We start from the raw sequence: 23,956 nt of genomic DNA, 5'->3' as shown, positions 1-23,956 counted from the left end.
TCTCCAGCCTCACACGCATCGGTCCCCTGCTGGAGCTCCTTTTCTCCACCTGTAAAACTCGGAACCCGCTCTTCACCTGTCCTCAGTCCCCCCTCCCTGCCCGTCTGCTGGAGACCTCCTTCTCCTTCTCCTGCAGAACCCTTCTCCCCAGCCGTGGGGAGCGTGGAAGGAGCCTAAGGAATCCATGCTTACAAATCAAAACTCAGTACACATGGCCCGACATTATTTTAATAAGCGAGTGGGCAAGAAAAGTTATTTCTTTGTTCACTAATTTATTCAATAAACGCTTTGTGTCAGGCACTGGGCTATAGTAATTTGATAGACATGATTCCTGACTTCATGGAAGGAATTTCGGGGGGGCATTCACCTAATACCACAGTAATATATGCCCAGCCGTGCCGTGCCCCTCCAGCAGAATCTGTTGCAAGGAACAGAGCTGGAAGTCCTCCACCTTCACGTCCACGTTCTCCCGGGGCTGCTCCCAGTCCCCGGCTGAGCGCGCGGGGACACACTGGCGCTGAGCCATCGCTGCCCGGCGCAGGCCTCCTTTAGCCGGCACTCCCAGGGGACGGCCATTCAGCCCGGCTCAGGTGGGATTCAAACCCCGGCCCGAACCTCCCGCGGCCCCGCCCACACCCTCCCGGCAGAAGGCCTCGCCCTTTCCTTGGGGGCGGGGACGGGCCCGACCAACCAGAGTTCCCAGAACATGCAAATTAGCTCCGTCCCCCAGGTGAGCGTGATTTCCCAGAGTCCTCTGCTTCTTCTGTGGTGAAACACAGCCCCGGTGGGGCCCGACGGCGCGCGCCCCCGACAGCCCGCACCCCCGAGCACGCGTCTCCGACAGCGCGCGCCCGGCGCCGCCGCTCGTTCGTCCTCGCATCGGGAGCGAAGCGGGAGGTGGAGGTCCTGGCGCCCTGCTAGAGGCGCCAGAAGCCCCTGAGGGCGGCGCGCGCCCGCCGGAAGCCGCGCCCCCGACACGGCCCACAGCCTGAGGCGCCGGAAGTGGTCCCGGTCGCGGTCGCGCTGCTTCCGGTCTGCGGGAGGCGCTCCGGGCGGGGGCCGCGGGGGAGGCGGGCAGCCGACGGGCTGAAGGCCGGCACCCATGGCGGAGGGCGGCGGGCGGGTCGGACCTGGGCCCGCAGGTAACGTGCGCGCGGCCGCCGGGCCGCGGGGCGGCGGGGGGCCGGGACGGCTGCCCGGGCCGGGGCCCTGCGTGTTGCCCTGCGGCCGGCCGGGACCCACGGAGCCGCGCCCCGCAGCCGGGGGTCGGTCAGCGCGGCTCACGGGGTGCCCGGCTGCCCGGCTTCGCGAGAGCAGCCCTCGCGCCGATTTCCCCTCCTGTGGAACTTGCACCGTAACTGCCAGCCGGCTGGCCTCTAGGGCTGGATGGGACCCCAACTATAAAGAGAGGACGTGGGTCATCCTCCAGCTCTGAGCGCAGCGGTCGGGAGAGCCCCCAGAGGTCAGCTCCCGGGAGGGCGGGTGCCTTCTCTCCATCCTGACATCGGTCCCCCTCAACAACCGCCCCCCTCCCCGCACAGTCCAGGGACAGCGATAACGCCACCCCCAGCGAGCTGTCAGTGACACAGCAGGTCCAGGGGCCCTTGCCCACCGGCAGAGGAGGCAGCCGTGCCATAGTTTGGTTTAGGCGGCTAGCAAGGCTCGCGCCCCAAATAGCCATCTGACTGAGGGTCTCCACCTTGAACTATTCCTGCCAAACAAATGTGAATTTGCGGGGAAGTGCGTTTGCCCCCCTTCGGGAGAGGCTTCCTTTTAACCTGCGGGGTCGGGGGTGGGGGGAGGTGCCCTCCTGGTGTGTGGTCTCAGTTTGCCCCGGGTACCAAATGCTTCTGTGTGCCCTGGACTTTACACGCTCACCCGTGTCTCTGGAGAGATACCTCTCCGAAGAGTTTATTAGTTAGAAATAAACTAAGGAGTTTATTACTCTTAAATGTGCCAGAATTTAAGGTATAATGTTGATTTGGAGACGGGTGTAACTAGTGCCTTTCATCCCTCCCACCATCCATTCATTCATCCAACAAACGGTTTATTGAGGACCTGCTATTGGCTGGACCTGGCTGGGGCTGGGGATACTGCAGTGAATAAAAATACAAACAAAGCCTCTTCCGTCCTGGGCTTCGGTTGGTATTGACTTTGACCCCAGGGACAGCCAGGACCTTAGGCTCTGGGACATCACTTCACGTGAGAGTGCGGGATGGACTGAGAGGTGTTCACTTGGGGGAAGAGGACTGGCAGCTGCTTCCCAGTGTGGAGAAGAGTCTTGTGGCAGGAAGACTGGCCCTGCCTTAAACAGAGGCACTCTTGTCCATATCCAGGCGGTGCTGTTTTACTATTTAGTGTGTTGCAGGCCTGGGACTAGAGGGGCCAGAGTTAAAGCTTAAGTTCTGTGTCGAGTAATTGTGTTGTCATTGGAGAAGCTGATCAGAAAAATGCAAACTTAAAGTTATCTTGGAGCTGGAGCTGGGGAAGAGGAGGCTGTGTTGACCTGGGCAGGTAGTGGGTCAAAAAGAGGCCAGCAAAGGGAGGCCTAGGGGAGAACTTAGCAAAAGTTTGTCAGTCTCCTTACCCCTTCTGAATCTTACCCCTACTTTGAACTTTTTCAGCCTGTGGAGTGAAACTGGGGGATAACTACAGTGGAGGATAACTACCAAAGGAGGATTGGCACGGGGGCCCAAGGGGTCCTTGAGGCCTGCCTGTTGATCTGCTGCAGGTCTGGTTGGGGCATGAGCTCGAGTGACCCGTGCGTTTGTGAACCCTCGCTGCTCTGCCCACCTGCCTGTGGCCTTTGTGTCTTACCTCTGCCATTGAACTATTAAATCCTGGAGTGTAAGGAAACGTACGCATCACCCCTGTTGTACTATGGCCCAGCCTTGTATACAGTAGGTACTCAAAAGAGATTTGATTTGAATATAAAAAGCAACTTCAGCATTGGAGAGAGTCCACCTGTGGCAGGGTGTGCTTTAAACTGTGCGTGGTCACACCCTAGGACAGCTGGCACCGTGGGGACTTGAATGAAGGCCGTCTGAGTTCATGTGCTTTCCTTATGCCCCTCTCTGTGCAATTATGTTTATAAAGCTCTTAATTATCTAGAGATATTTTGGGCTCCAGTGTGAGGTGAAGAACTCAATTACAGTTGACCCTTGACGACACAGGGGGTGGGGGTTGCCAAACCCCTGCACAGTCAAAAATCCCCATAAAACTTTACAGTTGGCCCTCCATGTTCGAGGTTCTGCATCTAAGAATTCAGCCAACTGCAGATTGTGTAGTGTAGTATGTATTTAGTGAGAAAAATCCATGTGTGAGTGGACCCACATAGTTCAGACCATGCTATTCAAGGATCAGCTGTAGGTATCTAATTGTACAAATTTGATGACTACAGTTGACTATTGAACAACTTGGGGGTTGATCTGCATATAACTTATAGTCGGTCCTCTGCATCTGAGGTTCCTAGGCATCTGTGGATTCAACCAACCACAGATCGTGCAGTATTGTGCTATTTACTGTTGAAAATATCTACATGTAAGTGGACCCCTGCAGATGAAACCTGCGTTGTTCAGTGATCAACGGTACTTGTTCTAGTCCATTCAGGATGTAATAACAGAATAGACTGAATGGCTTATAAACAACAGAAATTTGTTTCTCACAGCTCTGGTGGTTGGAAAGTCCAAGACTAAGACACGGGCAGATTTGATGTCTGGTGAGGGCCTGCTTCCTGGTTCCTAGGCGGCTGTCTTCTCACTGTGTCCTCACGTGGTGGAGGGGGTGAGGGAGCTCTCCAGGGTCTCTTTTATAAGGGCACTAATCCCATTCATGAGGGCTCCACCCTCATGACCTAAAGGTCCTACCTCTTACTAATCACCTTGGGGGTTAGGACTCCCATCATATTATTTGGCAGGGCATTTTGGGGGACACAAACGTTCAGTTTATAGCAACTACTACTCCCATTCCTCACTGATTTTGTTGCCCATTTCTCACATACCAAGTTTTTTATACTAAGCTCTTTTCTGGGCAGTTGATTGTTTGATCTATTTATCTTTTTATTCTGTTGAGAGAGAATTTCTATTATCTAGTAGGGTAGATCTCTTCTCATACATACTAAAAAAAACAAAAAGTGATTCTTTTTTTTTTTTTTTTTTGCTGTACGCGGGCCTCTCACTGTTGTGGCCTCTCCCGTTGCGGAGCACAGGCTCCGGACGCACAGGCTCAGCGGCCATGGCTCACGGGCCCAGCCGCTCCGCGGCATATGGGATCCTCCCAGACCGGGGCACGAACCCGTATCCCCTGCATCGGCAGGCGGACTCTCAACCACTGCGCCACCAGGGAGGCCCCCAAAAAAAGTGATTCTTATTTTTATTTCCAAATAAACTTCTAGAAGATTTTTGTCACATCTCATATAAAAACCCCAAAGAGATTTGTTAAACCTCTTAATTTATTTGGTATCACTTAAACTTTTCCTAGCATTGACTCTCACTCAAGTACATGGTATGGTTTTCACCATTTATTCTAGTCTTTATTGTTTTTCTGTTTTCTGTCTTCATTGTATAGGGCTGGCTTTCTATTTGTAAGCATGTATGTAAAAATTTTCCTTTTTACTGTGGTGCAGCTTATATTCAAAAAAGTACACCCATCTTAGGTTACTGTCAGATTTGTCACTCACGGGGACTCTCGCGTGGCAAGGCCATTTCCCAGATCCCATGGCAGAGTCATTCAGGTTACAAGCAGCAGTGTTTTTCTGGCTGTTGAGTTTTGCCAAAGTCAGGTGGCCTTTTGTAATGTAGCAGCTGATTATATGGTTTTTCCCAATACTAAGACATTCTTGGAATAAATTAGAGTAATTTTATGGTGACTCTTTTGATACATATTTTAAATTTCACTTTGTTAGTATTTTATTTAGGATCTTTATCCTTAACTAGTTTTGGCTTATTATCGCCCACCCCATCCAAGTTTTAAAATCTTGCCAGGTTTGGTGTCAGGAGTGTGCTAGCTTCATTAAGGGAAACTTTCTACATTTTTCTGGCTCTGGAAGTTTCTGGAGCAGGGGAATGATGTGTTCTTGAGAGTTGGAGAGCACCTGGGTTGGGCAGAGGCAGGGCTGGCGGCCGAGGGTGGCCCCTCACAGTTGGTGTTGGCAAGGCTTCCCTGAGCTGACAGGCGCCCCTCTCTTCAGTGCAGGTCCGAATCTGAAGGAGTGGCTGAGGGAGCAGTTTTGTGACCATCCGCTGGAGCGCTGTGAGGACACGAGGCTCCACGATGCAGCCTATGTGGGGGACCTCCAGACCCTCCGGAGCCTGCTGCAGGAGGAGAGCTACTGGAGGTGAGCGCGGCTGCCTGCCCCGGGGCTGCCCAGGGTTTGGCCTGTGGGTCTGCATGAAGCTAAGGCTCGGGAGCTGTGAGGGAGGCACTGCGGTCTCCGATTTGCAGGTGGAGACCCTGAGCGTTTCCACTTTCCGAGGATGGGGAAAGAGGGGATGGCCGGAAGCGTGGTCAGAGTTGTAGGCGACAGCCTGATGGCGAGGGCAGAGAGACCCGAGTTCAAGTCCAGTTCTGTCACTGACCTTTGTATTTTCCAGCAACTTCTGGTGCTCTCTGGGCGTCAGCTTCCCTGACGTTACCCTTGACGACAGCCTCATTACTGTCTTCAACAGCGGCCCTGCTCCCTTGCGAGTCTTTTCTGGCTCTTTATCCTAAGGCGCACGCATAAATTCTCCTCCCTTAATTATTGCATCGTTATCCCCCTTTGGGTCCGGACTTCCTGATGGACCAAACCTGTACAGCGTTCCTGACGCGCTCTCCTCTGGCTTCTCAGGGCCTCAGTCATCTGCCTCCAGGGCCTGGGGCTCAGCGTCTGGCCAGCTGTCTCATTACCCAGGGACATGCTCCTTTGGTTGGTAGCACCCTGCCTGTTGCCTTGCCACATCCTGCTCGCTCCTCCAGACCGGCTCAAGCACCTCATGGCATCGGAGTCTTGCTGTTACTTTTCCCCACTCGAGACACCCGGGGAGCACAGAGACTCTGCCTGTTCTCCGTGTGTCTAAGATTGGAGTCTCAAGTAGACTTGAAACTCACCTGCAGCCAGAAACTCCTTCAGGCTCTTTCTGTGTTTCTGTTTCCCCTCCAGGGCTAGGATGGCAGTGAGTTGATAGAAGAAATGCCTGTGTATTGATACTGAAACTTATACCACTTTTCGTGGACAGTTCCCAAGAGAAGGATTTCTAACAATACAAGAACAAGTTTCTTCTTTCCCTTCTAATGTCTTAACATTATTTCATTAGAATAGATATTCATGTTAAAAATTAAAAAGCGCCAGAGAGCCAGAAAGGATCGTCATAAAGAGAAATTAGGTGGATTGCACGTGAATATTTAACATGAATGACTCAAGTCCAAAGAAAACCTTAAATTTGCAGATATAACAGTAGAATAAAGTAGAGTTAAGCTACTAAAATAGACCAAGTATGTTCATATTGCTTTTTCAAGTACCGTTTTTCTTTCTTTCACTCAGGTTCAGTGAATCTCTGGTCTCTTGACGATATTTTGCTATTGCTATGTACTATTTTGGTGATGAGTCCTTGGAGCATTCCTTGGCCTCCTTGGCTAGTGGAAGCTAGTAACCAGCTGAAGGAGGAAGCCTGACCTGCTGCATGTTTCTGGGTCACTGCTTTAGTGATCTGTATTCCTCAGCTTTGTTCAGAGCTGCGCTGGGAGCTTGAGGTGAAGAGCCTCAGCTGGTCACGTGATGGGTCCATGCATTGCATGACCCTGGCATCCCTTGATGCGGGGGGAGTCGTGGTCTGAGTGTCACTTGCAATGAGGGCTGAGCCTGGACGGTTTCCCTCTGCTGCTGCTGGCCAGGAGTGTGGTGATTCCTGCAGGCTGTCCTTTGTGCTGTGTCAGAGGTAGAGGGACCACAGTGGTCACCTAGCCCCAGTGAGGATACCGAGGCCCAGAGAGCGGTCCAGCCTCAGGCCTTCACAGGTAGTAGCTGGTGAAGAGGGGCCTCGGGGCCCTGACCCAGGTCCCGAGCAGGTATGCTGTCCTCCATCCTGCGCTGCCTCCCGGGCAGGCCCTTCTCCCCTTTGTGGAGCAAAGAGCTTTGGACCGTGAGTCAGGAAATTGGAGATCTTAAGTCTAGTGCTCAGCAGTCTTAGCTGCACCTCGAATTTCCTCATCTGTAGAACTGGGCTCTTAATTTATTGCCTGTCTTGCCTCAGGCGTGGACACAGCAGGGTGGGTACGTGAAAGCATGTCATGCAACAAGAGCACCTGGAAGCATTATTAAAGCGAAGGCTGCCCTCCTGCTCCGTGTCTCAGGGTCCCGCCCGAGAGGAGGTGGAGTGGCTGGCCGTCTCCCAGCGCCCCTCCCAGCCTGGCTCCCTGTGCTCTCTCGCAGCCGCATCAACGAGAAGTCTGTGTGGTGCTGCGGCTGGCTGCCCTGCACACCACTGCGCATCGCGGCCACAGCAGGCCACGGGAACTGCGTGGACTTCCTGATCCGGAAGGGGGCTGAGGTGGACCTGGTGGACGTGAAGGGACAGACGGCCCTGTACGTGGCCGTGGTGAACGGGCACCTGGAGAGCGCCCAGATCCTTCTGGAGGCCGGCGCCGACCCCAATGGAAGCCGGCACCACCGCAGCACCCCTGTCTACCATGCCTCCCGGGTGGGCAGGGCAGACATCCTGAAGGCCCTCATCAGGTCAGTACCACAGGGGCCGGGCCACCGTTGCCCTGCGATTGCCACCACGGGGAGCGTGGCTGCGTGAGCAGGTTCTCGCAGCCACATTCTCATTTCTTGTTTTCTGTATTTGCCTTTTTTTTCTCTCTCTCTCCAATTAGACTTGTTAGAGGATTTGTCTATTTTGTTAGTCTTTCTAAAGAGCTGCTTCTTAGCTTTATCAGTTCTTTTATTTTTTTACTTACTGATTAATTTCTATGTTTATCTTTATTTTTTCTCATTTTCTTTAATTTTACTTAATATTTTCCCTAACTTTCTGAGTTGCATGCTTATTCATTTTTTTCTTGATTAATAATGTAAACTTTCAAGGTTATGAATTTACCTTTGTCTATAGCTTTGGCTGTGTCTGCTAAGCTTTTTTCTCTTTTTTTTTTTTTTTTTTTTGCGGTACGCAGGCCTCTCACTGTTGTGGCCTGTCCCGCTGTGGAGCACAGGCTCCAGACGCGCAGGCTCAGTGGCCATGGCTGACGGGCCCAGCCGCTCCGCAGCATGTGTGATCTTCCCAGACCGGGGCACGAACCCGTGTCCCCTGCATCGGCAGGCGGACTCTCAACCACTGTGCCACCAGGGAAGCCCCTTTTCTCATTTTTTGAATCAGTATAATCGAAGTTGATTTCCTCTTTGTTCTTATAGTTATGGAGGAGAAAGTTTTAATAAAAACTTTTGTGAACGTCCAGTTTTATTGTATTGTGCTCAGATAACACGGACCATATAATTTCCATTTTGAAGATTCTTTGGGCTTTTTTAAAATTATTTTTTTAATGTCCAACTACGTTGTTGTGGATACTTGTAATAAAGTATATAACCACAGGGTTTTATTTGTATAGTACAAGATGACAGCCTCAGTTATGTTATTCAGACTCCCTCTCTCTCATTTCTTTTTACATCTTTAACCATTGGATCTGCCCCAAATTCAGAGAAGTCTGTTAGTCTGTAATTACTGTTGTGATTTGTCAGTTTCCTCTTGTATTTCTAATAATTTTGCTTACCATATTTTCATGCTCATTGGGCTCATGAAAGTTCTTGCTTATGGATTGTGCCCTTTATCAAACCAAAAGGAGACCATTGGTTTCATCGAGGGCTCATTTATGTAGCATTCTGTAACTTTTAGTTTTAATCTTAGTGGGTTTAAGTAATTCTTTGTGAGCTCACTTTTACTGTTTGACTGTCTGGGATTCTTTTGTTTTTTTTAGGTGATACAAATGAACTTTTATTTCACACTTAAGGAAGTGGATAGTCTCCGAGAACTGCAAAATGGGGTGAAAAGCAAGAAGCTTTTGTAGGATAAAGGGATTCTTTGTTTTTTAATACAGTTAACATTGTTGCCATAGCTGATGTTAGGTCTATTACTGTTGTCTTTCTGTGTCTTAACTTTACCTTTATTTTATATCTTTTTTCCATGATCTGTGTTTTCTTTGCTTTCCCTTTCTGTGGTTTTAGACCATTTCTGGTCTTATTTTAATTGTACTAACGGTTACCTTTTTAAAAATTTGAGCCAGATTGCATTTTCAGTCTCATGTCTCCAGTGACTTCTTTCTACTAAAGATGCTTCCTTGCCCAGCAGCCCCCGCCACCCCCACCCCCCACCCCCCGCCGGCTCTAGAGGCTGTTTGTTCTGTGGCTGGACTGAGTGCAGTTCAGGTAGCTGGTTGTTGGTGTGGGAAAGTATTACAGGAGAGGGTTACAGCATTGTTACGGCCTGCATTGGGGGTGTTCTGAGGAGCAGGGACCTGGTGTCCCCCTCGCCCAGTGCAGGACATGGTTTTTTAAATCAGGTACTGAGAATATATTATATCAAAAGGATTTATATATTAAATGGCTATGGAATTGACTTTTGGAAAGATAATTGAGGGTGATGTGATGGTTATACTGGAGGGTGATGAAGACGTGATGATGCTTTCTTTCTTCCCCTTCTTTTGAAGGATTTCTAGCCTGATAATCTAAACCACCTCAGTCCCGTATCTTTGCATCTTGGAGAATGTAAGTCATTAATTTGGAAATGTTTTTCAGTAGGATCAATCCATGAAATTTCATCTTGGTTCTAGAAATCCCATAGGGCATTTCAGTCAATTCATGATGCACAACTGCTTTGAATTAACTGCAGCCTTGACTTTCAGATATATTTACAGGTGCCCTTCTTGAGGAAGCGTTATTAAGACATTTTGCTGCCCCGCTGGAGCACAGGACATTACTTTTACAGTGAGGTACCAAGAGCATATATTATTCTATTGAAAAGTTTTCTGGGTTCTAAATTACCAGGTAATTGACTTCTGGAAAATGGGGTTAAGTTACTGAACAGATAATACAATCTAAACACAATCTAAACGCAACTCCTGCCTTCCCTATGTCATTGTCCCTCATAGGCAGGGCTCTCTTCTGTCACTGTTGTGATTTGGTGTCCCTCTGCAAGTAACCTCCATTTTGTTACTTCTCATTTCCCTTGGTATATATTACTGATGTTTTTTTAAAAAGGTAAGGAGTGGTATTTCTGTATGTGCAAAAGTTACACTGATTTATTGAGTCGTCCCGGTGGTTCCTTGCCAGTGATATTAAAAGCAGTAGGGGAATTTTGGAAAATATTCAGGATTAAAATTAACTGGATCCCATCCATTATATATTTATGAGTGGATGAAGGACTGTCTTTCCCACAGCTCAGCTAATACCAGATTGTCATATTGCCCCAAATTACAAACATTCTAGAAGACATATCTGTAAGAATAAGGAGACAAAGCAGTATCACTGCTTGAAATCTAGTTCTCTTAATTGGCTGAGTGTGTGAAATGAAATAGCAGTTTCTGCTTGGTTTGGTATGTGTTTTAGAATGTTTCTCTTGTCACTCCTAGGATATCCTGGAGAATATTGGGTGATATTTGCATTTGTAGTGGCTGACGATGCTGCATGGCATCAGTGGGGAAGCAGGTTGTCATGTGAGCTCATGGGTCTGTGCTGTCCTTTCTCTTCCTCAGCTCTGTGCTGCTGACAGGCAGCAGTGTCCCTTCCAGGGGGAAGTTCCTTTGGATGCTTGGAATAGTACTGAAGAGACGGGTGATAAAACATGATTGCTGGCTGTGAGTGTTGGCCAGCTGTTTTTATTAAGGCATGGAAAACGATGCTCTCCCCTCCGCCCTGGACCCCTGCGTGTCAGGCCCCATCATCATTACTTCCTACATTCTGTCATTTCCTAATTCAGATGAAATATGTGATGACAAAGTTTGTGAGGCATTGCAGCACTGTCTAGGGCAATGGAAGCTCAAGTACACAGGTGCTGGCTAATGTTTACTCATGGTAGAGCTGGGTACCGCCTTTTGGGCAGCAGTCTCACCGAAGTGAGGCTGTGCTCTTCTCGTTACGTCCTCTCAGGTTGCACATGTTTTCAGTTGGTCCCAATACTGCTGGTGTTCACTTTCATGTTTTGATTAAGGTGGTGTCTGCCAGCTTTTTCCATTGTAAAGCTCCTCTTTTTCCCTCTGTAATTAAAAAATATTTTTGTGGCTAGGTACTTTGGAACCATGTATATATCCTATTCCTCATCAGATTTTTAATTTATTCATTTATTTATGTTAGACTCATGGTTTCCTGTGGAGTTACAGTTATTCTAGGCTCTTGTGTACTTTGCCTGATTCATCCCTGGAATTAGTCATTTCTCCAAGGAATCCTGGTTTCTTTTCGTGGCGAATGCTGTTTAAAAGCTAAGATGTGGACGCTAGGAGTGCTTATTGCTTATGGGGTGTCACTGTTTTCAGCCTCTCCTACTGGACAGAGCTAAGGTTACTTAAACATGTTTCTGTCTACATTTCTGTATCTATTATACATTGACAGTTACAGAGTTCACCCTGATGCCTCTAATCCAATCCAGCACCACAGGGTTCATCCTACTTTTCTCCCTTTCCAAATTTATTATTCTTTTGCAACATTGAGAGACCTGGTTCCCTTACCTTTAACATGTTAACTTATTTTGCCAAAATCCCGCGTATTGAACCAGCTGCCCCTCCCACACATGCCTCCTCCCCCGCCATGGGCCGTAGCACCATTGCAAGGCAGCATCCTTAGCAGGCACCCTCTTCACTCGGCCAGGACTCCAACAGCTTGAGCAGGCCGCCCTCCCTACTGTAGTCAGTGGCCCCTGCTTAGTGTAAAATGACCCAGTTGGTAGTTTGTGCTTGGCCTGGAAGAACCCTAAATGTCCCATAGAAAGTCATGTATTTGGGCGTCCTTGGGTGCAAGGACAAGGGCAGGTCCCTTGAGGGGATCCTGAAGGCTCTGCCTGTAGAGTCGTTTAGAGATTGGCTCTGGTGGAAAAGGAGGCTTCCGGGTCAGGCGGCCCCTGCATCGGCCTGTGTGAGATGCATCCTCACATCTGGGCTGTCTCTGGGAGTCAGAAGAGGAGAGTCCTGGGCAGCCGTACAGATCAGCTCAGGGACTGTCGTGAGTGCTCCCACCTCTGGCGGCTGCGCGAGGCTGCCTTGCTGTGCTTCCTGCCCTAGGTCCTTCTAGGTGAATCTGATGCTGGGAATGGGCTGGCTACTCTGGATGTTCAGTGTGCCTGAAAAGAAGAGCCACACTGGCGGGCAGGACATGATGGCACCAACTGGATACACAGTTGGGTTAAGTATTTCTTTTTGCTTGCAGTTTTTAAGGATTGCTGTTAAATTTTTTTTTTTTTTTTTTTTTTTTTTTTTTTTGTGGTATGTGGGCCTCTCACTGTTGTGGCCTCTCCCATTGCGGAGCACAGGCTTCGGACGCGCAGGCCCAGCGGCCATGGCTCAAGGGCCCAGCCACTCCGCGGCACGTGGGATCTTCCCGGACTGGGGCATGAACCTGTGTCCCCTGCATCGGCAGGCAGACTCTCAACCACTGCGCCACCAGGGAAGCCCCTAGTTTTTTATAGTATGTATTTACGTGGTTCCAAAGTCAAATCTATAAAACAGAGTATATTAAAAGCAGTCTAGCTCTATCCTCATCTGCTTCATCCCTGCCCACAGATAACCATTTAAAAGGTTTTGTGGTTTATCCTTCCATCATTAAAAAATAGGCAGACATGTGTATGTGTCTAGGTGTGTGTCATGTACACGTTGGTACTGCAGCCTCCTCCCCAAGATAAACAGTGGCATACTTCACGTTCATCGTCCTGCTTTTCTCACTATCAGGGTGTCCTGGAGGCCACTGCAGAGCAGTCCTTAGCCCTGCTCCTCATTCCTTTTCAGATGGTGCAGCGCTCCTTTATGTGGATGCGCCAGGCCCTCTTGACGAACCTGTGGCTTGTTTCCTGCCTTTGGCTATTACGGGTACTGTTTTAATGAATTGCCTTGTGTATGCATCTTTTCAGAGTTTTGCAAAGGTGTCTTGGGACTAGATTCCAGGAGTTGTGATTGGTGAGTCAGAGGGTACATGCATAGGTAAGTTTGCCATCTATCACCAGATTTCCCTCTACAGGGATTGCTCCATTGTGCCTGGCCCCCAGCGATGAATAGGACTTCCTTTTTCTTTAAAGCTCGATCAGTAAGTTTCTGGATTTTTCCCAATCTGATAGGTGAGAAGTGGTGTCCCGAGTAGTTTTAAGTTGCATTTCTGTTGTGAGTGAGGCTGAGCATCTCTTCATCTGGTTGAGAGCTGTTTGCTCGTGTGTCTGCATCCATCTCCGGCTCATTTATCTATAGAGCTGTTGATCTTTTCCTTTTAGAAGGTCTCTATATGTTAAGGATGTCAACCCTTTGTAACATTTCCCCCAATTTGTCACTTACTGTTTTACTTTACTTATGTTAAAAAAGCTTTGTTTTTATATCTTTTCCTGGTCTTCCAAATCCACTTTATAATCAACTTATGTAGCTCCAGGGATGTTATTTTTATGTATTTACATTTATAGTCAACTTATTTAGTTCTGGGGAGGGTATTTTCATTTATATAATAAACTTAGGGAAAATGACATCTTAATGATATTGAGTCTTCTTGTCTAAGACTATGGTGTATCTTTCTGTTTCCTTAGGTCTACTTATGTGACTTTCAGTAGTATTTTATAATTTTACTCATGCAAATTTTGGACATATACTGTTAAGTTTATGCTTAGATATCTCACTTTAAAATTTATTTTGCTATCAGAAATGAGGTCTTTTTCATTTTACCTTTCAACTTGTTTTTGTTTGTATATAGAAGGTGTTGGTTTAAAACTTGCTACTTTAATAAATTCTCTCATTGCTTGTTAACTGCATTTTCATTATTTAAGGCTTTCCAGACAGTTATATCCTCTGTAAATAGGGAAAGTTTTACCTCTTCCTTTCCAATTTTAGTCAACTAATTGCTTTCTCTTGTCTAATTGCACTAGTACTTAAAAAAAAAAAGAGTCTTTAAAACTAGTGGGCTGGGAAGTGGGGCTGTGTGCCTTGATTCCGGCAGAGCTGCTGCTCGTGTTCCCCCACTAGGCGAGAGGCTGACTTCTGGGTTGAGGAAATATTTTTTATCATGTTAAGGAAATATCCATTACTTTCTTTTTTATTAAGTATTTGCAAACATGCTTAAGTGTTGAGTTTTGTTATATGCCTTTTTTTTGCATCTATGTAGATAATCATGGATTTTCCCCTTAGTTCTATGAATATGATGGATTATGTTAATAGAGTTTCTAATTTAAGAACTACCCCCTGGAATAACCCCCATGAGGTCATTGTATGTTGCTTTCTTAATGTTTTTAGATTCTCTTTGCTAATGTCTTATTGGAGGTTGTTAAGTTGATATTGGTAAGTGCAGTTGGTTGGTAGTTTCTCTTTACGGTGTGGCCTTTGTCAGGTTTGGAGATTATTATTTTGTTAATTTCATAAGCTGAATTTGGAAGTTTTCCTTCTTTTTCTTTGCTTTGAAATAGTTAAAATAGCCATGGGATTGTTGGATCTTCAAAGGTTTGAAAGAACTCCCTTACAAGTTCTTTTGCGTGAGTGGATTCCAAGGTTCCTAACTACCGTGGTACCTGCTGGTGGTCACGGGACCACTGTGACTGGGGGGCTCTCCGGTGCTCCCAGCGCTCCTGGAGTTCGGGCCCATCTCCACCGGGTGCCGTGGGGATGCGTTGGCTGCGGTTGGCCTGCTGTGAGGTCTCACTGTCCGTGTGTCTACCCTGCAGGTACGGGGCCGACGTCGATGTCAACCACCACCTGACTCCTGATGTCCAGCCCCCTTTCTCCCGGCGGCTCACCTCCTTGGTGGTCTGCCCTCTGTACATCAGCGCAGCCTACCACAACCTCCAGTGCTTCAAGCTGCTCCTGCAGGCTGGGGCAAACCCGGACTTCAACTGCAACGGTCCCGTCAATACGCAGGGCTTCTACAGGGGCTCCCCCGGGTGCGTCATGGATGCTGTCCTGCGTCACGGCTGTGAGGCGGCCTTCGTTAGCCTGCTTGTGGAGTTCGGAGCCAACCTGAACCTGGTGAAGTGGGAATCCTTGGGCCCAGAGTCGAGAGGCAGAAGGAAGGTGGACCCTGAGGCTCTGCAGGTCTTTAAAGAGGCCAGAAGTAAGTGGCCTTAGTTGAACTCTGACTGGCAGTCTCTTTAAGTCAATTGAATGAACCAAGTTGTAGCAATTAAAAAAAAAAACAACCTCCAACTAAGCACTTGGTCAAAACCTTCAGTGAGGGCTAAGAATTTTCTAGAATGGTCTTCCAGATTGGTCTTCTCTTTTTAAATTCCCAGACACTAAGACTTAATACCAAGAAATCTATCAAAGTGCATGTTCTCAGAGTTCCTAGAATTATGTTCTCTTTACCCCTTTGCTCTGCTTGGTGATCCCAGATTCTTTCACTGCTGTGTTTATGGCTTTTAAGTGTTTGCTTTACGACAAATTGCAAGCCCTTCCTTCTCTAGGGCGCCTCACTTCCCCGTGTTCAGTTCCACTCAAATACCATTGTTCTGCATTGTGTGCTACGTATGATTTTTGTTAGAATAAGGTCTACAGTTTGCTTATTCATGAAGAAGGATTTTGCCCGTGAATTAAGTTGACGGCCAGGGAGTTCGCAGTGGATCCGTGGCTTGGCAGTTGTTGTCCTTCTCTCTCCAGGACTCAGAAGTTGACCCTGTGCGCCCTCTGACCCGCCCACACCCTGCCCCTTTCCGTCTGGGTCTTGAGGGCATCTGAGTGACCACCTTTTCCCCAGTCCCTTACCTCTTGCAGAACTTATGTTTGTTGTGTTCTTGTTACTGGCTTTCCTTAAACCAGTCATTAAAACCTGGTCCTATTGAGCCTTCCCCAGAAGAGGTGCTTGCTGGTCAGCTGGAGCCGCACTGACAGAGTTAGGCACCCTGTGCTCACACCTGTTGCACACGCAGAGACACGGCGAGGCTTTTTCTGACCCAGAGCAGAACTGTCAGCCTGCCCTCCTCCTGTGTTGCTCGGCCCGTCCCCTTCAGACCCCCTTGGAGCTTCTGGGAGGGACCAAGAGCAGAGACTGACAGAGGGCAGAGGGCAGTTTTTCACACGTGCTGGGGCTTGCAGTGGTCAGCTCTGTTTCTCTGTCTAGGGAATTCCACAGGGTTGAGCGGATGACAAGACCTTTCTCAGCAGGGCCTGCTCTCCTCTGGAGGTGGGAGTGGCAGCGAGCATTAGCGCAGTTCCGCCTGTCCTCACAGCCAGCCTGTGGTCTGTAGGGTTAGGAGAGGCATTTAACCTCTCTCCCTCTGTCTCTCCCTTTCTTCCCATGCGTTCCAGGTGTCCCCAGGACCTTGCTGAGTCTGTGCCGCGTGGCCGTGAGAAGAGCGCTTGGCAAATACCGACTCCATCTGATTCCCTCGCTGCCTCTGCCGGACCCCATAAAAAAGTTTCTACTGTATGAGCAGAATTCGCGAGCAGTGGTTGACTGCAGTGAGGAGGAAGCAATCTGCAGATCAAGTCGACACCGATTCTTGCCCCTGTGACCACGTCCTGTGCTGCTGACTAAATCCCACCTGGCTGTTGGTGAAGCGGAATCAGCCTTGTTCTCATGGACTGTATTCCATCTCAGGTGCTTGGGGCGTCGGACAGTCCTTAGGTCGGTATCAGCCGAAAGGCTCTTATAAAACTTAATTTTGTTCTTCCTCAATATCTGTGTTTTGGAAATTAGTGAAATGGGCCTTGAAATGTGAGCAAGTTTGGGCTGAGGTTGGAGGCCTGCTAACGTCCCCAGTAGGGAGAACTAGCACTTCCCAGAACCGTGCTTCTGCGTTTACCTCTCAACTTGATAGCTTGATTAACGCGAAATGCAAAGGAGTCTTAGTATAAAAGTACAGAGATGCAGTTCCTGAACTTACTAGTTTGTTTTCCCTGCTCCTGGGGTAGACGTGTGACATTTATCGCGCGCACCCCCTTTCCTTGCCGCTTCACTGTTCTCTCCTTGTGGCGGAGGCGTCATATTAATTGTCTTCATTCAAGGATGGTTTCCTAGCCACATGGATTGGCTTTACTGCCTCAAAGTCAATACCTGCACTTGTTCACAGCCTCTAGAGGTAACGCTCAGAGTTCTGCAGCGCTGCACCTGTTCTGATACCTACCTGTGCCTAGCATCATGCCAACAGGTCTCATGAGTTCTCTGCCATTTCACTTTGGGGAGCTTCCAGACAGTTGATTGATTTTAGGAGGCCAATGCTGAAATAGCCAGTAATTGACTGCCTACATTCGGACCAAGGACCGTCCAACAGCATTCACTGCCAGTTCTAAAAGAAGAAGATGCCTGCGGCGCTGTCTTCTAGTCCCTGCACGTACCAGAAAGTGGAAACTTTAGTCATCTTCTGGATGGTTCTAAGCTTTCAGTTGCTTTGTGTTCAGTGGACAAAACATCTGGTGTTTGGTTGATTGACCTTCACTTTTTTGGACCTAATGTCTTGGTAGTTGCTCCTAGAACCGAAGAAAGGGGATAGCAGTGAGGTCAGAGGTCAGAGGTCTTCCCCTGGCCTGCTGGGGGTGGTGAGAAGTGAGAGGAATGAGCTGGCTTGTCACCTGACGGACGGCTCGGCTGTGGGCAGGGCTCACTCTCACACCTGGGCTGCGCGGCCAGGTGTGTGGCTATGTCGGCACAGGTGGGCCAGTGGCTGCCTCTTTAGAGCATCCAGGTGCTGCTGTTTCCAGGGAAATCACATCTGGTAATTTGAGGCCTCAGGGCCATTGTGTGGATCCATGGTGATTCTGACCTTTAGAAGTGTTTAGAAACAGGCAGATTCCAAATCTGTATTTGGATTTTCTACAATAAGAGAAATCTAATTTGTAACAATTGAACTAATGATAGGGGTTTATTTAATTATTAGCGTCTTTATGTGTCTTCACCGACCAGACAGGCAGTGCCTGGTCATTGTCTTCTGTGGCTCGAGGATGGAATTCTGAACTCCACCTCCTGTGTCATCGATGGACGTGTGTTGGAAAGCCAGGCTGGCCCGTATATGCACGTATGAGGTCTGAGGGGAGAACAGCCATCGATGATTTGGGGGGGGGCCGATGTAGCCGCTGGAGGCTTCACCTCATAACAATCGGTGGCCAAGGCGTAAGTGTTGGATGGCTTCTGAGGCCCGAGACCGGGCTGTGTGCTGCTCCTCAGGACGGGGTGCCTGCTTGGCTGGTCGCATTCAGAGCTTGGAGTCACGAGAGGCTTCCTGAGAAGAGAGGAGCTGCGGGTGGGCGGCCAATGTGGCCCTTTGCAGCCGGAGCCGAGCGCTGCAGGGCTTCAGCCCGGGCCCGGGATCAGCTGCGTTCCCGTGGCACTTGTGGTGGGACCACACCACAGTTGGACTGCGGCTGGGCCAGGAGCTGCGGGGAGCTGGGGCTCTGCCTGCATTTAGGGAAGGGTGGTGTGGAAGCTTGGGCCACCCAGAGGTGGGCTGGGACGCTGGAGGGGGCTTCATGTCACTGCGGGTGTGTCAGCGCTGGCTTGTCACCTCCTTGGTCGGTCTGAGAGAGGAGTATCAGGAGTGGTCAGCTCCCCTTACTTTTTAAGCTCTTGCAGCTGCCCTTTGGCTCGGGTTCCCTGCGGGTGAGCCATGCTGCAGGCTCGCAGGACACTCTGAGTTTGCCCTGCTGGGTGTTTTCTGCAGGGGTCTGTTAGGGACAGAGCCTCCCCAGCCCGGCCCTGGGTAGGAGGGTGTCTCTGTTCTCAGACCTTCTGGAAGGCAGCATGTGGGAATGCTGCCATTGCGGGGGTCCCAGCCATGCCGGTGCGACCTTGGGGCTGCACCAGCAGAGTGGGTGTCAGCCTCCTTTGCAGGTGAAGTGAGTGCAGGGCTTGTTTCTGGGGGATGGAACCATTTTTCTGGGGTCTCTCTGGAAGGAGCGGACTGAGTCGACGCTCATTGTTGGGCCTGGCCCAGAGCTGGCCGGGGAGGCGGTGAGACTGGGGAGTGGTTGAGCCGGGGAGTGGGGCCCCTGAGCATGGTGTGCTCAGGGCCGGTCCACAGGGGCCAGGGCCTCAGCTCTTCCTTTGCAGAGACAGGTTGGCTTTCTCTTTGTGCAGCCAACCTTTAGAGATTTTTTCACAATCCCAGCAGCTTCGAGGTTCATGCTCTGGTTTGACATTTCACAGCTGCCAAACCTGAATCTGAACATAGCGTAGATAGCTACTTAAGGTCATTCCTGCTTGTTTTGAGTGACGCTTTGCTAAAGCTCCCTTTTTCTTTTGTTGGCAGGGATAAGATACAGAATAGGCAAAAGTAACTCTCTCCATCAGAGCACTTTATAAACTCATGTTTCTAAGCCCTGGGGCACCAGCCCCACAGAGCCAGGAAACGTGATGGTACTTGATGCAGCTGCAGCCCCAGAGCCCTCCGCAGGGAGGGGCCTGATGGACCAGTGGGAAGGAGCCCGAGGTCCCCCAGCCTGGTCCCGGGAGTGTCCTGCTGTTGCCCCTGCTGGGGCGCCTGCCGGCCACTGAACGGCCACTGAACGGAGTCCTGTGCCTGGGCCTTGGCTGCTGCGGACAGGCGGGGGTGGGGGGGAGGTGAGTGGTGGAGGCAACGCTGACACCTCTGAGAACCTCTGAGAATTCAGCTGTGGCATCCTGGGTGGCGTTTCTGCATGTATTTCCAGAACCCATCAGTGTCATACATATCTGTGCCTTTTCATATTACTTAAGCTATTTATGTATTTATTTACTTATTTACGCCCTACCTTGTTCCAGAAGAGGGTTTAAGGCAGTGATGCTTAGTTTTTGGTGTTCTCTTTTCACATTTGATAAGTTGTAGTCAACATGCGCTTGTTGTTAAACAGGCAGTTTTAAAAAAAGAAAGGACAATTAGCAGTTTCCTGATGTTGAATATGTTTCTGTTATCAGGCCTGAGTGCCATCATTTTTAATTTTGTCCTCTTGCTTCCATGAGTTGATTCTTCAAATAAAAGGTTCGTGCATAAATAGAAAGAGAGGAACGTGCAGACAAGGTCAGGCTGAGCAAAAGAAAACCTGCCCTAGAGAGAAGCGCTCTCCTGTGCTTGCTGCCTCCTGCCTGGCCTTGAGCAGGTCCTGTTCCCAGGGAGGCTGCTCTCTTACACGGGCCGGGTCTGGCCGTGCCTGGCCGTGCCTTTCCCACGGAGCTTTTGGGAGGACACGTGAGAGAATGTATGTGAAAGCACTTTGCACTTAAGCCATCCCTGCGACGTGTGCACTGCTGTCCTTGTGAGTGTGGTCCCTCTTCTCAGTGGATGGGTCTTCGAGGCCATGATGGTGCTGGAACAGCCTGTGATCTTGGTGGTCGGCTGGGCTTGTGCCCCAGGGGGCAGCAAGAGTCACGGCGCCCACGGCATAGGCCTCCTGTGCAGGTCGGAAGTACAAGGACACATGTTAAATAGTATAGGAAGTCAGGTTCACTCAATTTAAAGGGTTGTCTTTTATTCTGAGATTACGTCCTTCCTAATTTGGGTGATAAAATGTCCTCTTATGTAATGAAGGTGATACTAGAGGGCAATATTTTTACTTTAAAATGCTCCTGGTTGCAGAATAAAACGTCGGCTGCCCTTTTGTCAAAGCACAGAATTTCTTATTGAGTTTGCCTGTCTCTGAAATCCAGCATCGGGGACCCGCAGTCTCGCTACAGTGTATGTTTACGTGCCGAGGAGTTTCTCTTGGAGTCTTGAAACATCCTGTACGTGGTTGAAGGAGAGCCCAGCGTCTGCTCTGCCTGGTAGTCCAAGAACAAGCTCTGAGATCACTGTGTGAGCTGTTAGGAAGTGCGTGCTTGTGTCCTGCCCACGGCAGAGCAACGTCCCTGGGGTGATGGGCCTCTGGCCTCCCCGAATCCCCTGAGAGACACTCCCGGGAGGTTCATGTGGCCTCCTCAGCGAGGCTGCCCCTGACCTCAGGCCTGGGCACCTGAGGCACCCCCGAGCGATGGCGCTGGTGGTGGGCCTTCTGGCGCCGGGGCTGCCGACTTCTGCTTGTGCCCCTCTCAGCCGCCTGCCACTCAGTGGCCAGTCCCGAGGGGTCTGGGTTCCCCCCCAGCTTGGCTCTCCCTCCTGGAAGTGCCTCATTTGCCACATGACCTCTCTCTCCCTCGCTCGCTTATGCCTCACTTCCCTCCTCATCCCCCGCCCCCAACCGGACTCTCTTTATGTGGAATAAAATAACTGATGTGCACACGTGAGTGGTTAGTGGGATCACGTCCTAGGAGAATTCCACGGGGGTGGGGACGTGCAGAGTTTGAAGTGCAGTGACGTGTGGAATATATGCTATAAATTCTAGGAAGACAGTCTGATGGAGAAGAGAGGTGGGGGAAGGGTGACTTCTGTTGCCTTAACTTGTAATTGCTCAGTGTCTGGAATGCATGGGGAGCTTTTCTTTTTTTAAGTCGCTTGGATTTCAGATCTCTCCCAAGTGACGTATGCATGTGCATACGTGCAGTTTAGTGTGGTATTTGTGAGCACGGCTCTCCCGTGTGTATAACATCAGTTTGCTGCTGTGATTTAGCCAGCAGTGCCCCTGCTCCGCCCTGCGGTGTTTGCACAGCTCCTGCTGCTTCTGTTTGGGGTCGGGCGCGTGAGGTGTGACACGCACTGGGGCCCGTGTGCCTGCACACATGCTGAAGGGGAACGCTGACCATCAGCCCTCAGTTTCTCCTTCCTCCTTTGGTAATGACTGTGTGCTTGCCCGCAGCAGCTGGGACCATGACTGTTCTTTGCACTTGTGCCTGGTTAAGAGCTTTCAGAAATACAATGGACATCTTTGATATGTTATTATAACTTTAGTAAATGCTTTATTCCCCTTTACTTCCCCCCAATGCCTTAATTTTGTGGACTGTTTATCTCATTGGATAGAAGAACTGACCATGTGAAATCTTTGTACATGAACTTCAGGTAGAAGAAGCTGGCTCTTTGGAGAGTTCCTAATGATTCAAAGAGAAGGGCTCATCTGACACAGGAGCTTTAAACTGCTCTGGGGGACCCTGGTGCTCTAGGGAGGCACCCAAAATGTTGCCCAGGTTTAAATTGATGGATGAGCCTGTTTTACTTGGTGGGGTTTCTAGTTTGAAGAGAGTGCCCCTAAAAGTGGTTGAAACACATGGCTTTCAATCAGGATGACACTGTCCCTGCAGTGCTCTGTCGGGTGGGGAGGTGGTGGAGACTGCGGGCCCCTGTTCTTTGTGACTTCGTTTGAAAGTGGGAGGGTGAGGTGTGAAGCTTCGGGAGTGAATGAACTAAATAAAGCATTTATTCATCTCTCAGTGACTCCCTGGCACGTCTCTCCGTTTGCTGTTTCAGATGTTTTCTTTGTTCCTCACACCGATGCCCAACCCCCTACCCCCATATGTACACTTCTCCTGCTCTCCTGAAAGATGGCCTCACTTTCAGTCTACCTCAAAACCAGCTGCATCTGTGTGGCAGAGATTGCTGGTTTTCCTTCATTGTCTCCATCTATGATAACAGACCCACAGTTCTAGCTGGAGACTTGAATTCTCTGAATAGGTCTTCATTTCCCAGACTTCTTGTAGCTCGATGTGGCCATTTACCATAGCTCCTTCCTGAAATCCCATTAAAGTTACAGGGAATTTTAATTTTTTAAAAAGGCATAAATCCACTAGGATGACTATAAACAGCAACAAAATTTTGGAACCTCTCGAGAAAATAGATGAATGGTAACTGACTTAGAAATACCCGAGGAGACAACGTTGTAAAAAAGAAATGAGAGCATCTGAGAATCTGATTTTATTGCAAAGCTCCCAGAGGCTCTGGGATTGGCGGTTCCAGGTGCCTCTAGAAGTGGATGTGAAAGAGTGACAGCAGGAGGGCTGGCTGACGGCCCTTTTCAGAAGCAGCTACAGCTCTCCACCCCACACAGCTGGGCAGTTGTTCCTGCCCCAGTCCGGGCCGGAGACTGAGGGAGGCGAGACATCGGCCTTCAGTATGTAAAATCCTCAGCTCAGGAAACAGGCTGTATCCTCCAGGCAGGAAGTAAAGGAGAAAGAGACTTCTTGAGAGATCTCACCAGCCTAAAAGGAACCACCTAAAGATACCAATACTGAATGTGGCCAAAGAAAATCACACACTTCTAACAGTGGATTCCAGTAAATAATTCAAGAAAATTCTGAGAATGAAGGCTATGTTTCCAAATCACAAGGACTGGCCAAGTACTAACCACGGCTAGTGACCAGCCAGGACACATCGCTGTGGAATTTCAGAATGCTGGGGGGAAAAGATTCTATAACTTCTGGAACGGATAAACAGGACACATACAAAGTATCAGGAATCAAAATAGCTTTGGAATCCTCAGATGTCACATTGGATAACAGAGGAATTGGGACCTTTCAGAATTCTGAAGGAAATGCATATAAAAGTCATGCTAAAAAGACTTGTAGTTTCTTTAAAAATGTATGTTCCACACACCCTTTCTTAAGAAACTATTAGAGGATGTACTCTTCCAGAACAAAGGGGTAAACCAAGAAAGGAGAAAACCTGGTATTCAGGAAATGTGGGATCCAACACAAAGAGGCAAGGTGACTCCCAGGAACACAGTGAAAGCCTTGAGGATGACGGCTGTGCATCAGGCACAGAGAAGGCACCCCATCAAGACTAGATGTGAGGGGCTGAGGCCCCGGAGAAGATGCCTTAATTATTAGAATACCTGTTGTCTCTGAACATGTTTAGATAGGAGTTGGGATTGATTTATTGACAAGTACCTAGGAAACCAAGGGACATAACTCCAAGGAGAACAAAAGGTTGGGCAAGAAAGAAAAAGTTACCACGGTAATACTAGATGCCTCAGCTGTGATTAGTATTTACACAGTCCA

At 49.3% G+C, this 23,956-nt stretch overlaps 1 protein-coding gene across 1 annotated transcript; it reads left to right on the top strand.

Annotated features, from left to right (window-relative positions):
* The first annotated feature begins 1,039 nt into the window (after positions 1-1,039).
* On the top strand, positions 1,040-22,378 carry ASB1 (ankyrin repeat and SOCS box containing 1). Its single transcript, XM_082630205.1, has 5 exons — positions 1,040-1,142; positions 5,194-5,335; positions 7,409-7,711; positions 14,859-15,244; positions 16,435-22,378. The coding sequence occupies exons 1-5, from the start codon at positions 1,103-1,105 to the stop codon at positions 16,638-16,640; spliced, it is 1,077 nt and encodes a 358-aa protein (XP_082486331.1). The 5' UTR covers positions 1,040-1,102; the 3' UTR covers positions 16,641-22,378.
* The last annotated feature ends 1,578 nt before the right edge of the window (positions 22,379-23,956 follow it).

The sequence above is a fragment of the Mesoplodon mirus genome, assembly GCF_964341445.2.
Source record: "Mesoplodon mirus genome assembly, chromosome: 8".
Classification (NCBI taxonomy): domain Eukaryota; kingdom Metazoa; phylum Chordata; class Mammalia; order Artiodactyla; family Ziphiidae; genus Mesoplodon; species Mesoplodon mirus.
Note: the sequence above shows the minus strand (reverse complement) of the source record. Positions and strands in the feature narration are given on the sequence as shown.